Genomic DNA, 20,154 nt, shown 5'->3' with positions numbered 1-20,154 from the left:
TTTCAATATTTATAATCACGACATAATTGTTGAATTTTGTAAAAAAAAACAAAAATATATATATATATATATATATATATATATATATATATATATATATATATGTATGTATATATATCACTTAACTGTTTATTGTTGGAAAAGTAATAAAATGAAACTTTAAATTTATATTACGATTATAGTTATTTTAAATATAAGAATATTAATTATTTAATTTTTATTATCTACATTTAAATAATTACATTCTATAATTAGTTTTTTTTTACTTGACTCATAATTTGTCGTCGAACGGACCCACAAATTCTGTTTTAGGAGGATCAGCTAGTGGAGGGTCGTAGACTTTATTTGGAGTGACAGGTTTTAGTTCTTGAGTTGCTACGCTCGATCTAAAAAAAATTAAATAATTTTTTGATTTTTGTTAAACAATAAATTATAAGAAAAAAATATTTGGAAAAATTGTACCTATAGTTTATTAAATTTTCTACATGTGCATATTTTTATTTTTATTTTTTTTTTTAAATTAAGTGATTGGAAAAAAAATTCGAAAATTTTAAACTGTCTGCTGACTACAGGATCATTTAATGATACTGAAGTTAGCAGACGTCTAATAAGTTTTTGATTTTTTTTTAGACGATAAACCATAAAAAAAAATATTTTAAAAAATTGTACCTGTAGTTTTTTAAATTTTCTACATGTGAAAAACAAAAATTCAAAAATTGTCAAATGCCGGCTAACTTCAGGATCATGATCATGATCATTTATTATGATCCTAAAGTTAGCAGACAATTAACAATTTTCGAATTTTCTTTTCAACAATTTAATTTAAAAAATAAAAATATGCACATGTAGAAAATTAAAAAAACTACAGGTGCAATTTTTTCAAATATTTGTTTTTTTTATAATTTATCGTTTTTAAAAATTATCAGACGTCGACTAACTTCAGTTTCATTCATTTATTTTTTATGAGTGCGAATGTAGAAGACATCAGACATTTTAAGTTATAAACAAAGAGACTAAATAATTAAAATGATATTTATAAAAAATGCAGTTATTAATTTCAAAATGTTTTGAATACGCATTGTTTTTAAATTTCATTTTATTGATTATTTCTGACTGTGAATGTAGCAGACATCAGACAAATTTAAAGTTATTAATAAATAGAGTAAATAATTAATAAAATAAAATTTTTAAAAAAAGCGCATTTAAAAAATTAATAAGTGAATTTTTTATAATTATTTACTCTATTGATTCATAATTTTAAATTTGTCTGATGTCTGCTACATTTATACTAGTGATTATTTACATGATACTAAAGTTAGCCGACGTTTAATAATTTTTGGATTTTTGTTGAAACGATAAAATAAAAAAAAAAATATATTCTAAAAAATTGCGTCTATGGTTTTTTAAATTTTCTGCATGTGCATACTTTTAGTTTTTTTTTTTTTTGCTATTGATTTGTTGAAAAAAAAAAAATCCAAAAATTTCAATTGTCTGTTAACTTCAGGGTCATATTATTTACTCTATTTATTAATAATTTTAAATTTGTCTGACGTCTGCGACATTCACACTCATATTTTTTTCAACAAAGCAAATAAATAAATAATTGAATAATTATCAATACCCAGAAGCAATCAATTTTCCAGTAGTTAAAACTTCTGGTGGTTCGACTAAACGTCTGGCATCTCTTGTGTAATAATAAACTTTGGAGGTTTTGTGAAATGGACCACCAGGAATGTTCGGTGGTGGCTGAGTTCTTGATGCCAGTTCATCAGCAAATCTCAAATGAGGAATGAATTTTCTCTAGATTAGAAAACAAATTACATAATTTTTAAAAATTATTAAAATGTCAAATAATTATTATTTTGAGGTTACTAAAACTTACTCCTCGAATTATTCGTCTGAGTAATTGAATAGCGGGTCCTACATCTCGGTGCGGAATTTTCCCAGACATTTTAAATTTATTGTTCAATCACACGATAAATTATTATAACTTTTAAATTGAAGCCACATCCAATATTGTTTTTTTGTGAGCACTGAGTTCGTTCTTTTAGAAATTTCACTTTGTACGCATGCGTAATCAGTGCGCTCGCCTTTTTTTTCGCGCGAGATTTCCCAAATTCAAACTTGTACTATTAATAAAAAGTAATAAATAAATAATTTTATTGATTTAAATTAACAATCAAACGATTGGGCGAGATAATTAACACTTTAATTTAGTGTTGTTTGGTTGTAAAAGTATTAATTCATAAGTATGAGTACTAAATTATAATTATTTATTTATCAGTACAAAATTTGTTTACTTTTTTTATTATTAAATTTATGTGAATCAAAACGTAATTGTATTTTATTAATTTATATATAAAAAAAAATTAATTTGAATTTGAGCCGGCAACAGTTTCCAAAGACTCTTGAGTTCTGAAACAATCACTGACTATTTTCCACTTATCACCTTTGGCAGTGACTAAAAACACCTGATTGAAGGGCTTCGATGCTTTGTCATTATATTTAACTTGTCCTCCAACTTTAACTAGAAATGTCAACTGTTCTTCAACTGCTGGACCTAAAATAATAAAATCATAAATATCATAAATGTCGTTAATTAATAGGAAAAAATAAGTAAATAAATAAAAAGAAAATTACTTGTCACAGGTTGAGCATCTAATGACGAAATAGAATGATTCGATACTGGCAAACTTATCCAAAATTTTTGTATCTCTTCTTTGCCTTCAATTCCATTTCCGTTCCATATCAATTGAGCTGTGTCAAGGTACAATCTTGCGATATGCTATAATTTTAATTTAATTATTACAATAATATTTTACTACAAAATAAATCCAGTTAATAATTTACCCTGATAGCCACTTGCTCAGCAAGTTCTGCAGTGAAACATTTTCGGCTGACTTATCAAGTTTCTGGCAAGTCTTGGCTGGATAATATTTGCATGCAAGTTGATGCAAATCGACCCTGATAGCCAGAGTTTCTGATCAGAAAGTTGGTGTACATAAGTTACGACCAACTTGACAAGTTGTTGACAACTTATAGTTGTGTAACTGTTGACTATAAGTTGCTCAGAAACTTGGCGATAATCTACTGCCGCAACCTGACACCAAGTTTCTGAGCAACTTGTAGCCAAGTTGGCGGCAACAGTTACACGAGCTGAAAGTTGTCGACAAGTTTCTCGAAAAGTTGCCAACTTATGGAAATGCCAACTTTTGCGGCAAACTTGGCTGTCAGGGTAACTACCGTAAACTGAATGTAATTTGACAGAAAAACTTGCCGCCAATTTTAAGTGAAATTTCAAATCAACTTAACGTCATTATCTGACAGTAACATTTTAAGTCAAATTGAATTAAAGCTGGGCCGTACTAAGCGAATTTTTGAATTTTACTTTTCTTTTAATTTATTAATCAATTTTTATTACAGAAATTTCTATAGCTTCCGAAAAAATGTGATAGACAAACTTTTTCGGAAGGTTTTCATCATTCGAGCGACGTAATTATTCAAAACGTAATTAGAAAAGTAAAATTCGAAAATTCGTTTAGTACTGCCGACCCTTAAAGTTACAGACAATGCAACTGTTTGATCTCCAACATTTGATGTTAAGTTGACTTCAGAATACTTCCGTAGCCCAAGTTAACTTGCGGTTGGTGGCTATCAGAGTAAATAACAATGACAATAACTTACATGAGTGTGAATGTAGCAGACATCAGACAAATTTTAAATTATTAATAAATAGAGTAAATAATTAATAAAATTAAATTAAAAAAAAAATGCGCATTAAAAAAATTTTTAAACTAATAAACGCATTTTTTATAAATATTATTTTTTTAAATATTTACTCTATTTATTTATAGTTTTAAATTTGTCTGATGGCTGCTACATTCACACTCATTATTTACTCTGTTTATTTATAATTTTAAATTTATCTGAAGTCTGCTAGATTCACACTCGTTAACTTACATATCTTCTTTTATCCAAACTTTCATAATATAATTTCGTAAACTGTTCAGCTGTCCTGCAAGCTTCATCAATTTTGCTTTTCAGTTCCTAAAAAAAAAACAAATAAATTTATTGTTACAATAATAATTGTTATTTTAAATAAAACAAATGATTATTTTAATTATTAAAATAAACATAAACCTAACCTGATCCATTTCTTATTTGTATTTATAATTATTTTACAAACAAAATTTCTATAACATGAATAATTTATTTCTCACTTTATAAAATTATTTATAAATTATTGGACAGTTTTATTAATGCTGTACAAACAACAATGATAATAATTTAGCACATGTGTCTCTCCACCAAAGACCAAACACAACAATGTTATTTATATTCATATATATAGTATATATAAACATACTGTACATGTATTGATCAATTGATCTGACCAGCTGATGATAATACTGATGCAATATTTTTATATATTTCCAAGTTAACAAGTGTATAATTCTTAACTTTTATTTATAAGTTTGATTTATTTGATAAAAATATATGTGATCCACGTTGACATAATTGGGGACACTCGTTTTTAAATTTTTTATCTGCACTCCAACGACTTAATCGTTCCCAAAATGGGTTATATTGAATTTTTTAAGTGAGTATTGTTAAAAAAAAACAAAAAAAATAATTTATAATAATCGTTTTTTATATTTTACAGAACTACAATAACAACAGTATTTAAAATAACAGTAATCTATATAACTTGTATATTAAAAACAATAAAACTGCTTCCAATTTATTTCAAAAGAAAATTTACCAAAAAAGAATTTGATTCCAAAGAGATTGTTGGAATTTTTCATCCTTACTGCAATGCAGGAGGTGGCGGTGAAAGAGTTCTATGGACAGTCGTCAAAGCTCTCCAAAAAGAGTAATTTATATTTTATACAATAATTTATTAATTATCAGTGGTATCTCTAATTTATTAAAATTTATTTAGGCATCCTGATGTACATATTGCGATATATACTGGTGATCTCGAAGTAGCGCCAGAAGAGATGATTAATCGTGTGAAAAGAACATTCAACATAAAAATAAATCCCGTTGAATTTATTTATCTGCACAAACGTAATTACGTCGAAGCTGAGATGTATCCGCAATTTACTCTCCTGGCACAAAGTATCGGGTCATATTTACTTGGACTCGAGGCTCTTGAAGCACTTCAGCCAGGTTTTAATCATTTTTATCTACTCATCATCATCATCATCAATACGGAAGTTTGTGCTCAATAATGAGAATAAAAGAAAAGAATTTGCGCGAATTTCTCTATATCAAAATGTCGATCGCGAGCAAATTTACGTGAATTAAATTAAAAGATATATTCAAATATCGAATGTCATAAAAGCCCTCGAAATTGAGGTTGTGAAAAAAATATGTCAATAAGACAATCAGCAAAATAATTAGCAAGACCACCAGTAAGATCATCAGCAAGACCGCCAGTAAGACAACGAGCAAAACAAGTGTCTAGCTGATGGTCTTGCTAATTGTCTTGCTGATTGTCTTATTGACATATTTTTTTTCACAACTTCAATTTCGACGGCTTTTATGTCATTCGATATTTGAATATATCTTTTAATTTAATTCACGTAAATTTGCTCGCGATCGTCGTTTTGATATAGAAAAATTTGCGCAAATTCTTTTCTTTTATTCTCATTGTTGGGCACAAACTTCCGTACCCTGCATCATCAACCATTATCCTTCAATACGTAATCTTATTATTACTATTTTATTTTTTATTTTCATTACAGATATTTTTATAGACACCATGGGATACGCATTTACTTATCCTTTATTTAAATATATTGGGTGCTGTCGTGTTGGATCCTATACTCATTACCCAACGATATCAACTGATATGCTGAGACACGTTTATCGTCGAGTCATTTCTCATAATAATCGTAGAATAATTGCCAGCAATCCTTTCTTTTCGATTGCTAAAATTATTTACTACAGATTATTTGCCATGGTAAGTGATAATTAATATTTTAGTCTATAATAATAATTCATTCATTCATTTATTTATTCATAATCAGTATAAAAAAAAAAAAATTTAATAGCTTTATGGTTTTATGGGTCGACGCGCGGACGTCGTGATGGTAAACTCGTCATGGACAGAAGACCACATTAATGCGATATGGAAATGTCCTTTGAAAACATTTCGAGTGTATCCCCCGTGTGACATCGAGCGTCTTGTGGAGTTGCCACTTCTAGCAGACGACCAAAAAGGCGATATCGTGAGAATAGTCTCGGTAGCACAGTTTCGACCTGAAAAAAATCATCCGCTGATGCTGAGAATAATGTACGAGCTGAGGTCTATTGTCAAAGAAGAAGTTTGGGAGAGAGTTCGTTTAATACTCGTTGGTTCATGTCGCCATGATGAGGACAAGAGACGTGTTAAGGATATGGAAGATCTTTCTAAGCATTTGGCAGTGGATGAGAACGTTGAGTTTAAACTCAATATACCTTACGATGAGTTGGTTGATGAGCTTCAACTGGGTACCATTGGATTACATACCATGTGGAATGAACACTTTGGTATCAGTGTCGTCGAGGGCATGGCTGCTGGACTTATTATGGTCGCTCACAATTCCGGTGGTCCTCGGTAATTTATTCATTCATTTTTTCATCTAGTTTGTAAAAGGAATTTAAATTACTAAGTGATAATATATTTCTTTCAGAGCGGATATTATTGAAACGCAACCAAGCAGTCAGACTGGATTCTTAGCAACTGATGCTGAAGAGTATGCAGCCATAATTGCTAATATTATCGAAATGGATCAAGACACTAAAGACATTATAAGAAATGCCGCGAGGGCTTCAGTCAATAGATTTTCTGGTGAACAATTTGAAAATGAATTTATTCGGATTATAAAACCTCTGGTTAAAACAAAATAAAAGTCTTTATAAATATTTTATATTTAATTTAAATAAACAAAATTACAGTATTTTATCTGATAATTTAAATTAATTAGCAGCGTTTGTAAGACCGCAGCCATCGCATTCAATAATATTTTGTTTCGAGTCACCGGCATCCTGATTTGATGTTACTTGACAACGAAAGCCGCGATTTCTTAGCATTAATTCAGCAACTTTGATTGCTGTCTCCGTGTGCTGTGTGAGCTGTTGCTTACCCAGCAATAATCTCGAACGACCGTGTGCTAAAGCCATTAGAAGCACCATCTAAAAAAAATATATTTTTTTATAATCCTTCAATGATAGCAACAAATAAATAAATAAATGAATGAATTTACTTGGTCCTGCATGTGCTCATCAATACAAGAACCATCAAGAATAGGCTTGACAATTTGCTCAGCAGCTTCAACAGCTGGATCTGATTTATTGTCACGGCGATTTGAACCGAGTCCAGAGCCTCCAATAACAGATCCACTGTTCAGTTGACAGACGACACTACAAATTAAATTTTTTATGTTAAAAAATAATTACACAGTTTAATAATTAATGAAAAAAAATAATAACTTTATGCCAGATCCATTGCCAACAGCCATTTCCCTGTCTTCTCGATATGACTCGATATTAATTGACGGAACTGTAATATTATTGTCAGTCAATTTCCTGTGTATCGTGTTTTTGGTGACCTCTGCCATGTTGTAGGCTTCCTAAAATAAATTAAAATTTAAAAAATAATTTTAAAAACTGTCGTTAAAATACTCAACAGATAAATGAACTGATCCAGCAACATAAGCCCATCCTGAAATACTTTTTATCTCACCCTGGTGCAGCATTTCTACAGAATTTAAACTTTTTACTGGCGGTATTCTAAGATGAACTTCTCCACCTCCTTTTGGATAATACCCTCTACAATAATATATAAATAAAAGTATATAAATAAAAATATAAGTAATTATTTTTACCTCTTTAAAACAGTAAAATCAAAATCAGCCCCTAGTTTATTCAACCAAGGCCGGAAAACTTCTGTAAGATATTCAATGTGAGGACCCATCGGGACATTGGTCCCTCCTTTGAGTATCAGAGTAATCGGCTCACCAGGAGGTAGAAATAGTGCTATTGGTAGAGCGACTTGAGCAAGCAAACAAATGCAGCCAGCGGTCTGGGTGTCGGCATGAAAAGTTCGTTTCTCTGTTTTACTTATGACTCCTGGAATAAATTCTAAACGCGTTGATCCGGGGTACCCTCCTTTTACTTGGGCATTGCACATACTCTGTGCAATTTCAACTCCTGATAAATTTATATGTTGTATTATAATAATAATATATTTTGATATTTATAAATACACATTTTACTAAATACCTTTGAGATGCTGGGCAGCCAGTCCCGGCTTCGGACGTCCAGCTCGTATATTTTCAATTTCTATAGGTATTTTATAGAGCGCACTCAGACTCAGTGCTATTCTGAGTACTTGTCCACCCTGTGAATAATTACACCCAATAAAACTCCATATAAATATTCAAATATTTTTTAAATTACTTACACCTTCTCCCAGACTTCCGTCTATTTTTACTAATCCCGACATTATTTTATGCAGTTTTACAATTTTAAGCGGCACTAATTTTAATTACATTCATTACCCAGATTAAAAAATGAAAATCAAAAAAATTTATACTGATAAATTATTTAAATGTCTGGATAACCGGTCAAAATTTAAAGGCTTGTTTATTTGCTAACAGAATTTAAAACTGTTTACTGTAATTAATTTTACGATATGCACGTGTGCGGTCTGTCTTAATTCTCTTTATAAATTAAATATAATTACGCTGATATATATTTCCGTACGCATCCCAGTGCTGAACTCCCACCACCTTTACTCATCTCCATTATTTTACTGATGATTTTTTTATTGTCATTATCATCAGATAAATAACTGCTTTGAACATAAAAAATATTTAGACAGGTTATATTTTGATTAAAATTGATTTTAATTTTAGTTTATTATTTAAAAAAAATTTTTACGAGATTTTTATGAGTGTGAATGTAGCAGACATCAGACAAATTTAAAATTAAAAATAAATAGAGTAAATAATTTAAAAAATAATATTTAAAAAAATGCGTTTATTAATTTAAAAATTTTTTGAATGCGTATTTTTTTCAAATTTTATTTTTTAAATTATTTACTCTATTTATTTATAATTTTGAATTTGTTTGATGTCTGCTACATTCACACTCATGAGATTTTTTGAATTATTGTCGGCAATGAAGTTTTCTTGTTGAATCAGCTGATTTGTATACTTTGTGGTCCATTAATATTTCATATATATATATATAAAATATCATATATAAGTTATGACAATACTCTAGTTGATGTAATTAATTGTTATTAATATTTCTGACAAACAAAAACGGTAAGAAATTTTTAAATTTATATTTGAAATTACCGCTGATTTTTAAATTATTGTTAATATTATTTTTAATTTTAGGAAACATGAGACGTAAGGCAGGAATAGGAGCGATTCATAAACAAAAACTCGAGCAAGAAAAGTATAAAGACAAGGGCACAGCAATTCAGGAAAATCAGTTTGAACAGATGACCAAACACATGGAGATGTTCAGAACAAATCTTGAAGAATTCGCTACCAAACACAAGAACGAGATAAAAAAGAACGCACAGTTCCGGCGACAGTTTACAGAAATGTGTGCGTCAATAGGAGTCGATCCTCTGGCATCTGGAAAAGGTTTCTGGTCAGTGCTGGGCATCGGTGATTTTTATTACGAACTAGCAGTACAGATCGTTGAAGTTTGTTTGGCAACGAATTACAAGACTGGTGGTTTGATTTCACTTGACGAGCTGAGAGATCGATTGATCCAAGCCAGAGGCAGGCGGAAGGAACACCAAGAAATAACTAACGAAGATTTGTTGGCAGCAGCTAAAAAGTTGAGAATATTCGGCAGTGGTTTTTCCGTACTCCCTATTGGCAGAGGAAAGTACTTGGTACAGTCGATACCTGGTGAACTGAGCATGGATCATACAGCTGTGCTCCAACAGACGAGTATTACAGGAAATGGTTATGCCTCAGTGTCACTGTTAGAGAGTGAACTGAAATGGGAACGTGATAGAGCACAGAAATCACTTGATCATATGGTTAAATTGGGACTTGCTTGGCTAGATGAGCAAGATGATAGTGAGATACTTTACTGGTTCCCCAGTTTATTCACAGCTTGTGTTGACTCTAATACTTGTTAAAAAAAAATAACTGATACTTATAATATAATATTTTTAAATATAGTAAGTAAGTTTAAGAAAAAACAACAATTTACTAAACAAAATCATTTTATTTTGTACGAAGAAAATACTTTTCACTTTATTTACAGATTTAACACAGCTTGCAGTTGAAATAAACTTAAAACTTTGTCACCTCGCACCATCACCATGATCAAATCTAAATAAAATATTTTAATGGATTAATATGTAAGTTGATTAATTTTTTTAAATTATTATCTATTTACCTTTGGCTTAAATGGACACGTTGTACAGTGGCAATCTGTTGCCGATAAGTTATTAATTCCTTATTCAGTTCTTCATTTTCATTTTTCAACATATTTACTTTCGCTCGGAGTTCTTTGTAACGGCTTTGGAATTTAGTAGCCAGCGATTGAGCCTCTTCCTTCCACCTTTAATTAATTAATAATTAAAAATGATTATGAACACAGTTTTGTATTTAATTATAATTTTAATTACCTATTAGATAATTTTTGATGAACTTTTACGTATTTCGTTAACTCGGTTATTTTGTCTTCATATTTATCTTGGATGATTTTTAAATTTAACGATTTCTCAAAGTCCATCGACGAATTGTTTTCATTATTAAGTCTGTAAAAATTAAGTTTTATAAAACAAAAAATAAATAATTTAAATAACGAGTAATAACTTACGTCGATTGATTTTTGTATTCGTGAATATTTTTTTCTAACAGATCAATTTTTTCCATCAGAGAACTGGCTTTGGCTGTTGACCTATCAGCTAAATCGTTGGCTTTACGTAAATCTTCTTGGAGCTCTCGTACTCGCGAGTCCAATAGCCGACGTTCATTATCACGCCGCGTTATCTCACGATCAAAAGTAATCTGCAGTGCTCTCAATTCATTTGAAATACCATCACGTTCTTCAAGAGTCCGAGTAAAACGTTTCTCAAGACTGGCATATCTCTCAAAAGCTTCTTTGGTTCTGTCCTCAGCCTCTTTGACCCGGTCCTCCGTGTCTCTTGCACTGTAAATTTGATTTCTTTTCAACCGATCTTGGCAACTAGCCAATTTTTCTTCAAGCTCACTCACTTTATTGTCAGACTGTCGAATTCTCTCTTCGTACTTTCGTCTACAAGATTCTTGACAGTTTTCAATCTTAGACTCAGCATCCTTCAATTTTTGCTCCAACTCGACAATTTTTGAATTCGATCTCTGTAAAATATCTTCATAATTACATTTAACTTTTTGCAATTCCTCTTCATACAATCTAGACTCTCTCTGTACCCGATCAACCAGCGTTACTTTGTCACGTAACTCCGCTTTCAGCTCTTTGATTTCAAATAAATATTTTTGAATATTTTTTTCATAATTACCCTTCAATTCAGTCAACTCTTTGTCTAAGCGAGCGGTAAATTCTTCAGCTAAATTAGCCAATCGGTTTTCTAATTTTGATTTTTCATCAATAACTCGAGCTTCGCGCTGTAGAACTATTTCTTTTTCCTTCATCGCCGTCTCTATTAATTCAATAGCTTCAGCGACTTTTTCTTTCGACTCTAAATCCTTAGAAACTAATCTACTGGCAACTGCTTTCATTTCCATAAGCTCATTATCAACTTTTAATTTAAGAGTCTTGATACTCTCAACTTGTTGCTCTGCATTACTACAACCAGCCTTCAAAGTCTCAATAGTCTTGCGGTAGCTTTCATCTTTTAACGTTAATTCATTTTCTAAATAAACTATTTTATTTTCTAAATCAGTCTTTTCATTTTTAAGCTGAGTCAATTTATCTCTTGCAGATTCCCACAGAGTTTGATGTTTTGTAAAATTATCTCTTACTTGAATAAGTTTAGCTTCTAATACTTTAATAGCTTCTGAATAAGCTTCCTTTACATTATTTATTTGCTCTTGATAATATTTACTTGTTTTTCCATCGGACGGATGAGTTGCTTTCAGTTCTTGCTCAAGTACATCGACAGCATTTAGTGACATTTGCCATAATTGAAACATTGATTCTTTCTCCGATTGTATTATTGATATTTGTTTTTTTAAATTATCTATACTTTCTTGATTACCAACATTACTTGGACACTCTCCAGTATTATTCGAGTGTCTAAATGACTCACGCGCTACATCTGATGCATTTTTATTTTCCTCCCTGAGAATATCTATCTCTCCTCTCAATTTTTTTTGTTCAAACTGTAATATTAATTATTAATAACAATAATTTATTATTTTAATAATTTTTTAGAGGCTGTTACAGGATCAGGTGACTCAGTTTATATTTATTATTTTTTTACGCGACGTTGCGCAATAATTCATTCTTCAGGCGTACTACAATAAATAATTGCAATTGGTACATGTACAGGCAAACGTAATACACAAAAATATCATAATACCACCATGTGTAATATCGCGTCACTAATTCCAAAATGACATATATTTTTATCCGCCCTTTTGGCTTTAGGACTCTGAAGCCAAAAGGGCGGATAATTTTTTTTCATTGCCAATTGTTTTGTAGACTTATTTTAAAGCTAAAATTTTTTTTTTTTTTTTCAAATTTTCAGCTTTGGAATAAGTTTATGATATGATTAAGAATTAAAAAAAAATTATATATTAAACTTAAGGACTAAAGCCAAGAAGTGTAAATGTAGTAGATATACAATTTTTTAATTGCATATAAAAAAATTAAGTAATTAAAATAACAAAAATTAAAAAAAAATACATGTACTGAATTTTGAATTGTCTCAACATGCGTTTTTTTTATTTTTAATTTACAAACATTTTAATTTATTATTTCAAAGTTTTAAAAATTGTCAGATGTCCGCTAACTTTACTATCATAGCCAAAAGGGCGTATAAAAATATGTCCTTTTTTAATTACTGACGCGATATTAACATTATCAGTACATAAAATTGCTCTGCTATGTCATTGTAAATATTTTTCATAGCAGTCTTCTTAAAAAAAAAACTTAGTCAAAAATTTTTTCCCATAAAAACAGAATTTAGATAATTTGTGTTTACGATTACCTGTACCTGTAATTATTTTTTGTAGAAAAATAAAAAAAAAATTTTTCGATCGTAAAGCACGAGTCGTACAAAAGAAGCAGTAAATTATTGCGAAACGTCGCGTAAAAGAATAATAAATATTAACTGATTCACCAGATTCTACAGCAGCTTCTGAAAAATCATTTATGTTTAAAATAAGGCTCTGAATAAAACTAATAATAATTATTATTATTATTTACAGATCAATGCAATAAATGGATAACTTACTTTACATGCCTTCAGGTCTTGTTGAAGGCCTTCAACTACAGTTTCATATTCTCTAATTATTAAATTTCTTTCATCAGCGCTAAAAATTTGAAAAAAAAAGTACAAAGAAAGTGTAATTTTAATTTATAACTCATGTGTAATAAAATATTTTTACATTGATAAATTAAATATGGTTCTAATTACTTACCCATTTTCACATACTCTGTCTATTTCAGTCTCCATCATATTAATTTAATTTATAATTTCATAAATTCAAATAAAAATAAATTATTAAATCTTAAGTATCCATAAAAATATACAATAAAAATTTATGTTAATCTGGTATTTATTTATAAGTGCGTAATGCATGATTTGAAAGTGTAAAATAATAAAAATAAATATCTATATATTTTTATTTGTTTTGAGTGAAAAAAAAATAAAAGAAAAAATTATAATAATCAACCCCAAACAACGCAGACGTCAAAGTGTACAAACATTAAAAAAGCCACCGTCTCATGTCTCACTTGAACGAGTGCGCTCGTTATTTATTTTTCAAGTAACCAACATTGCGGGATTAACTTTTATAAATTTAAATTCATGTACACGAGTACCAACTACGTCACCTGTAAAAAAATTAACCGGCGAATATGTCAATTATTTTAATTAATTTATCGATTTACAAAAAGTATTTAAATTTAAATAAACAAATTTCCCAAATAATAATTTTTTTATGAGTGTGAATGTATGGTACAGAAGTTAGTTGACGCATGATAATTTTTTAATCCTTTCAAAAACGATAAATTATAAAAAAAAAAATATTTGAAAAAATTGCACCTATAGTCTTTTTAATTTTCTACATGTGCATATTTTTATTTTGGTTTATTTTTTAAATTACTGTTGAAAAGAAAATTCGAAAATTGTCAATTGTCTGCTAACTTCAGGATCATTGTGAATGTAGCTGACAGTTGTCAATTTTAAAAATTTTGAAATAAGCGTTAAATTTGAATCTAATAAAATTTTAAAAAATGCGCATTTATCGAATTTAAAAACCAGTATGTGCATTTTTTTATTTTTATATTTTTAATTGTTTAATTCGTTCATTTGTAATTTAAAATTTGTCTCATATCTGCTACATTTACACTCATGTAAATGTAGCAGACAATTGTCAACTTTTTAAATTTGGAATAAACCCTGTTTAAAAAATCTCTTAGAATCCAATAGATTCTCATAAATTCCCAGAGATTTTATAAGAATGAATGAGTTCTATGAGAAGTGCTATAGTTAAGTATAGGGCCTTATATATACAGCTGTAAGAATCTATCGGATTTTCTAAGCAGGGAATGAATAAAATGTAAGTAGAGTAAAAATAAAAAAATTCATATTTAGATCAATGCAAAATCCGTACTTGCATTTTTTTAAATTTCATTATTTTAATTTATTTATTTATTTGTTTTAAATTTATACTGATTGATACTCATATTTTTATTTTAAAATTACAAGTAAAAAACTAAATCATCAGTTGCCGGTTATTATCATCAGCTGATATTAAAAAATCATCTATTAAATAAAAAGTATCGTTGACTCATGACTGAGACATTAATCAGTAAGACGCGAAATGTCATCAATTGACAGTCGAGTATCAATGGATTTACTAGTAATAATAGTATTGTTGTATGAAATAAAATATTAAAGTTCAAGGTCATTTTTTTAATTAGCTCCGGTGTATTGCTCTGTCGCTGCGTCGCCCGGGTCCCGGGTCCAGGATATTAATGAGAAGATGGCGCTTCAGTGGGGATCATAAAAGCCGATTCGCGGCTAGCTGGTAGCTGGTATATGGAGGAAGGTGTCTAGATATAGAGTCCGGCTATCTACTGCACACAGCTACCGTTGTCGGTCTGGGTCTGGACGGTTTGCGTCTAAAGGAGTAAACACCAGCACACTCTGTCGAGTTTGTTTTATTATTTTAACATTATCAGTGTTTATGATAATATCAAGTACATTGTTGAGCAAATGGAGCTGAGTGGTTCGTTTGTCGGTTAAAATGTGTCCACTGTCTAATAATCTATAGCAAGTGTGTGATGTGTTCTAGGTGAAGACGCGAGGGGTAACGTCATAAGCGGGGCAGAGGGCGGTACTCCAAAGACCCTAGTGCTGTTGTATGAGTGGACTGGAGTGCTGTTGAGAGGGAGAAAAGGAGGGAAAACATTAATACTATAAATAATTATCATAGTAACAATAATAATTTCAATAGCAATAGCAACAACAACAGCAACAATAATAACAAAATATATATAAATTAAAAGGTAAACTTACAAAGGTAATAAAAAAAAAAGTAACAACGTAAAAGGGTGTTGTGTTGCAAAACGCGTTGATGTGCGTGAAGCGGGCGCGTGGTACGCTCGGCGCGGCGACCACAAATGAGCTCGGTAATATCATTAGCCTCGGCGGCGCCACAATTCAAAAAAAATGTCAAACATATCACCGTCACAATTACTAATAAATGGTGATAATGATATTGTAGTTGCCGCAAATTATCAAGAATTCCACGTGGTGGACACTAATCGTCTAGACATAAGTGAGATTGGAGTTGCGTCTGATCTGGGCGCAGTTGTTGAAGGTGTAACGTCAACCTCAACATCCTCCGTTGTTGTTGTTGACTATCACAATCATACAGAGTTACACAGCACACCATCTTCCACATCGTCATCGTCCTCGTCCTCGTCGTCATCCTGCTCATCATCTTCCTCGTCAACGTCACTGCTGTCACTCACCGATCCTAATATTTTGACACACAGTGCAGTTGTTGTTAATTCCAGTGCCGGTGCCAGTGCCAGTAATAACAATAACAATAATAGCAATAGCAGTAGTAGTAGTAATAATAATATTAATAATATTAATAATAATAATAATAACAACAGTAATAATAATAACAGTAGTAGTGCGGCGACTGCTGCATACAACATGGTAGCGGCGATGAACGAGCACTTGTCGTCCTCATCAGCGACCAACAGCGCACGTACTACGAGCGCACAAAACGAATTTATAATAACCAGTGGACACGGGGTTACTGACAACGTTGAGGACGTTGTCGGCGACAAGCCAACCTCCGCTGGCATACTGACTTTTCCCTGTGACTTTGATCACATGTATGCCAGCATGACAGACGGCGGAACCCCAGCTGTAGCTGCGACCGCGACATCGGCCCTCGGCGTTAGTCCTCTCAGGGGCAACGAGCCACGTCTCAATGATCTTGCAGAGGTCAAGCACCTCAAGGAATTGTTATTACTCCATCTTGACCTTATACAACAGCAATCTGAACAAATTGTCACTAAAGATAAACTACTGGCTGCTCTTAGACAGGAAAATGAGACGGTAGGATAGTCAAATAATTATTTATAGACAATCAGCTGATTTTTATCTGTCACTTTAAACTTTTTTTATTTTTACTACTCCAATTAATGATCTTTTGAAATATTGTTATTGTTTATTTTTTTTTATTGTTCATTTTCTATCAGTTTTTTTTTATCCAACTCCAAAAATAATTTTCATTGTTATTATTTATAACTTTAAGTGTCAATCCAAGCTTTGATTTTGATAATTCCGCGTGATGGCGTTATTTATTTTTTTTTTTTTTAAACGGTAATATAGCAAGTGACTGTACCAAGAGAATTTAGGCGCGGAATGAACGTTCAAAGAAAAATACCGGTACTGTCAAACACAAAAGCTAACCATATTTTTTTTTTTATTCATACTGAGGACGTTGTTGTGTTGTGTTGTGCGATGATTACTTATTGTAATTAAGGTTATAAATATGTATTATTACAAAGGAATAAAATTGTTACAGCTTAAATTGCGGCTGGAGCGCATGGACAGACGCGTTAATTTACAAAAATTGCGCTCCGAAAGTACGGAAAATTCAATAGCCTCGGATATTACTGGACCATGCTCGCCACCGAGTCTTCATGCCGTCAACATTGTCACACCACTTATTGTCAACGAGCAGCATCATAAAAATCTTCCTGAGTGTAATAATAGCCCGCAGTACAATGAGAGTTTTAAAATACGACTAAATACCAGCGGTGGTATTACGACTGTTAAGCAGGAGCACACAAATGACAATTTGAATAAATTAGAAGTTAAGCCAGACATCGGTGGTGCTGGTGGTGGTGACGCGAGGCTAGAATGGGAGAGCAAAAGAAATAAGAGAAAATCGGATCCAATACCTTTGCAAAGTACCGGCAGTAAACGTAAACGTGGGGTGTCATGCTCGTCGACAATCAGCAACGACACGACATCAACTATTCCTGACACTAAAAATTCAACGCACGATCCGAGTAATAGGAAATCTGATAAAAAAGGTAAATCAATTATCAAGAAAGAATCATTTTTAACAACTGAAGAGCATTATTACACTGCTCTGGGTGATCCTCATTATAATTTGAGGACGAAACCTAAATTGGAAGACGATCCAAATAATTTAGAAGTACCGAGTTGGAGAATAAAAGTTTACACCAGTTGTTATACTATGGAAGGAACGGAAAATTTGGATGATGAAATTTTTAATAAACGTCATTTGAAACTGGAGAATGATGAGAGAAGAAGAAAACGATGGGATGTACAAAGGATAAGGTATTTATAATATTATTTATTTATTTATTTATTTATGAGTGTAAAGTAGGCAATGGTGGACTAATTGTTTGAATTATTTGTCAATAGGGAGCAGAGGCATATTGAAAAATTAAAACAAAGGCAAGAGCGGCAAAACCACCAGGCGACATGTTACAATACCAATCACACTGGGCCATGTCCATCAACTGCTGAGGAAGAAGTCATTACGACACTTTGGCCGGATATGGACCAAATACAAAGTCTTCAGGTTGATCCTGAGTTACCAGTATCTGCATTTGGCGCTCCCGTGCCCAGTTTTACTCCTAGGTAAGTAATTTTATTTTTTTTAATATTAATATCTTGACATGGTTCCATGACAACTGATCCCAGACAAGTAATCACACGATAATGGATCCCACTGACAAATTCATAAAATAATTAATTACTTTGACATAAGTAATTAAAATTCACTGTTGTAAATATAAAAAGTTAAATTATGTAAATTAGTTGTTGATAAAAATCAATTGACGATCAATTGTTGATGGGATCAATTTGTAGGGATCACTTGTCGTGGTATAAAATTGTTGGGATCAGTTGACAGCACACCTCTTGACATATATGTTTATGTTAATTTATTTATTACAGTGAATTCTCTCTTCCGTGGCTCCATTCTGCGAGATCCAAGAGTCGGCGACCCAAACGATCAACTAGTAGAAGAAAATCTCGGAGATAAGCATTAAAGGACATTTTATATTTTGTTTTATATCTAAACATTTCTTCTATCTAGTTTATATATTTTAGTTTATCAAATCAAAATTTTAATTTAATTATCTTATATCTCTCACGTATTTAAATTTGTACTCACGATTCCTGTGCTAAATAGGCCACCAAAGATGTTTTTGTATGATTCATTTTTTTCTGTCTTTTTATACTCGAAAAAAAAAAAAAAGAGAAAGAAAGAAACTGCGTGACAGGATGAAAGTTATCTAATTTCTTTTTTTAATTAATTTTTGACACAGTCGCTATGCTTAATAGCTGGAATTTTTTTTTAAAATTATTTTTATTATTGAAACTGTTTTATAAATAAAATGAGTAGATGTTTGATACATGTTAAATAAATTTGATAAATATATATTTTGACTTAGACTATAATTTAAGAGAAGATAAATATAATTTTTCTTTCCGTAATTTTATTGAAACATCAAATGATTTATTTATAAAATTTCGTCTTCTATAAAATTAAAAAATATATTTTTTGTATGAATGTAAAAATTGTAGAGAAAGTAATCAGCATATAAAAAAAAATAGTAATTACAATAATAGTCTAGGATTAGAGACATGAGTTACAAAGCCCCAATTACGAGCCTTATTTGTTTTTATATAACATTTTATTATGACAAACTATAATTTAATTATTAATTACTACACCTGTTGTAATTTTCATTCGTTTTATATATCATTTATTTTTTTAATTTTAATTGGGGACAAATTGTAATTAATTATTAATTAAATTAAAATAGATAAAGACATTGAATACAGGAATATAATTATAGTTTACTTTTAAATTTTGGGATCGGCATTGTAAAAAAAAAATTATTTTCATGTTGAAATATTTAAAAAAAAATTTAATTGACCGTCCAGTTATTAAATTATCGTCGAAAAAAAAAAAACTATTTAACCCGAGGTTTTGTGAGCCTAAAAAGTACAATTAACATGTAAATAAAAAATTTTATAAATGACTTTTATTATTTTATCTTTTATTTCTATTAAACAATTATAATTTCTTAATAGTTATGTTATAAAAATTTTATTTTATTATTTTATTGAAAATTAATACGTTAATAATAAATGATTAGGTATTTGTACGGCGTATAAATATCAACAAATTACAATAAGTAAACAACAAAGATATAATAAAAGTATACATATTTATAATTAATGTAAAAATTTTAAGGAAAAAAAAAGTGGAATTTACTTTCAGATCTGTCTCAATAATTTACCGAGCTGTATTATACTATTGCTATATATATTTTAGAAATAAAAAAAATATATATAATAGAATAAATAATAATCGTATGCGTAATGTGAATTGAAAATAAAAAAATTTCATTTATCCCTTGTACTTTTAATAATGGAGA

The 20,154-nt window shown here is 30.3% G+C and overlaps 7 protein-coding genes across 9 annotated transcripts; 3 read left to right on the top strand and 4 right to left on the bottom strand.

The window, feature by feature from the left end:
- Positions 1-182: 182 nt before the first annotated feature.
- On the bottom strand, positions 183-2,022 carry LOC130678645 (NADH dehydrogenase [ubiquinone] 1 alpha subcomplex subunit 7-like). Its single transcript, XM_057485985.1, has 3 exons — positions 1,883-2,022; positions 1,622-1,800; positions 183-386 (listed from the first exon to the last, which is right to left on the bottom strand). The coding sequence occupies exons 1-3, from the start codon at positions 1,949-1,951 to the stop codon at positions 272-274; spliced, it is 363 nt and encodes a 120-aa protein (XP_057341968.1). The 5' UTR covers positions 1,952-2,022; the 3' UTR covers positions 183-271.
- LOC130678644 (NTF2-related export protein) lies at positions 1,883-4,308 on the bottom strand. Its single transcript, XM_057485984.1, has 4 exons — positions 4,146-4,308; positions 3,961-4,047; positions 2,641-2,785; positions 1,883-2,560 (listed from the first exon to the last, which is right to left on the bottom strand). Exons 1-4 carry the CDS (start codon positions 4,152-4,154, stop codon positions 2,370-2,372), a joined length of 432 nt encoding a protein of 143 aa, XP_057341967.1. The 5' UTR covers positions 4,155-4,308; the 3' UTR covers positions 1,883-2,369.
- A 112-nt stretch (positions 4,309-4,420) lies between these two features.
- LOC130678641 (GDP-Man:Man(3)GlcNAc(2)-PP-Dol alpha-1,2-mannosyltransferase) lies at positions 4,421-6,897 on the top strand. The gene is made up of 6 exons (XM_057485980.1): positions 4,421-4,600; positions 4,664-4,873; positions 4,943-5,172; positions 5,751-5,968; positions 6,060-6,604; positions 6,681-6,897. The coding sequence occupies exons 1-6, from the start codon at positions 4,578-4,580 to the stop codon at positions 6,895-6,897; spliced, it is 1,443 nt and encodes a 480-aa protein (XP_057341963.1). The 5' UTR covers positions 4,421-4,577.
- LOC130678642 (RNA 3'-terminal phosphate cyclase) lies at positions 6,895-8,871 on the bottom strand. Its single transcript, XM_057485982.1, has 7 exons — positions 8,453-8,871; positions 8,272-8,389; positions 7,875-8,199; positions 7,677-7,818; positions 7,480-7,619; positions 7,254-7,410; positions 6,895-7,182 (listed from the first exon to the last, which is right to left on the bottom strand). The coding sequence occupies exons 1-7, from the start codon at positions 8,492-8,494 to the stop codon at positions 6,967-6,969; spliced, it is 1,140 nt and encodes a 379-aa protein (XP_057341965.1). The 5' UTR covers positions 8,495-8,871; the 3' UTR covers positions 6,895-6,966.
- A 306-nt stretch (positions 8,872-9,177) lies between these two features.
- Positions 9,178-13,575, top strand: LOC130678643 (vacuolar-sorting protein SNF8). 3 transcript variants are annotated; one of them, XR_008991853.1, is made up of 4 exons: positions 9,178-9,320; positions 9,396-10,201; positions 10,288-10,384; positions 13,404-13,573. XR_008991853.1 is itself a non-coding variant. In XM_057485983.1 (3 exons), exon 2 carries the CDS (start codon positions 9,401-9,403, stop codon positions 10,157-10,159), a length of 759 nt encoding a protein of 252 aa, XP_057341966.1. In that variant the 5' UTR covers positions 9,195-9,320; positions 9,396-9,400; the 3' UTR covers positions 10,160-10,201; positions 10,288-10,388. The 3 variants fall into 3 exon arrangements, 1 of the variants encoding a protein (XP_057341966.1); XR_008991852.1 differs by having other exon boundaries at positions 9,195-9,320; positions 9,396-10,205; positions 13,404-13,575; XM_057485983.1 differs by lacking the exon at positions 13,404-13,573 and having other exon boundaries at positions 9,195-9,320; positions 10,288-10,388.
- Positions 10,229-13,944, bottom strand: LOC130678640 (paramyosin-like). The gene is made up of 6 exons (XM_057485979.1): positions 13,617-13,944; positions 13,430-13,508; positions 10,849-12,353; positions 10,655-10,786; positions 10,423-10,587; positions 10,229-10,355 (listed from the first exon to the last, which is right to left on the bottom strand). The coding sequence occupies exons 1-6, from the start codon at positions 13,652-13,654 to the stop codon at positions 10,328-10,330; spliced, it is 1,947 nt and encodes a 648-aa protein (XP_057341962.1). The 5' UTR covers positions 13,655-13,944; the 3' UTR covers positions 10,229-10,327.
- Positions 13,945-15,053: 1,109 nt separating this feature from the next.
- LOC130664111 (male-specific lethal 1 homolog) lies at positions 15,054-20,123 on the top strand. Its single transcript, XM_057463873.1, has 5 exons — positions 15,054-15,431; positions 15,498-16,780; positions 17,253-18,037; positions 18,125-18,343; positions 18,662-20,123. The coding sequence occupies exons 2-5, from the start codon at positions 15,875-15,877 to the stop codon at positions 18,747-18,749; spliced, it is 1,998 nt and encodes a 665-aa protein (XP_057319856.1). The 5' UTR covers positions 15,054-15,431; positions 15,498-15,874; the 3' UTR covers positions 18,750-20,123.
- The last annotated feature ends 31 nt before the right edge of the window (positions 20,124-20,154 follow it).

The sequence above is a fragment of the Microplitis mediator genome, chromosome 2 (genome assembly GCF_029852145.1).
Source record: "Microplitis mediator isolate UGA2020A chromosome 2, iyMicMedi2.1, whole genome shotgun sequence".
NCBI lineage: Eukaryota > Metazoa > Arthropoda > Insecta > Hymenoptera > Braconidae > Microplitis > Microplitis mediator.
This window is presented reverse-complemented; position numbering and strand designations above follow the sequence as displayed.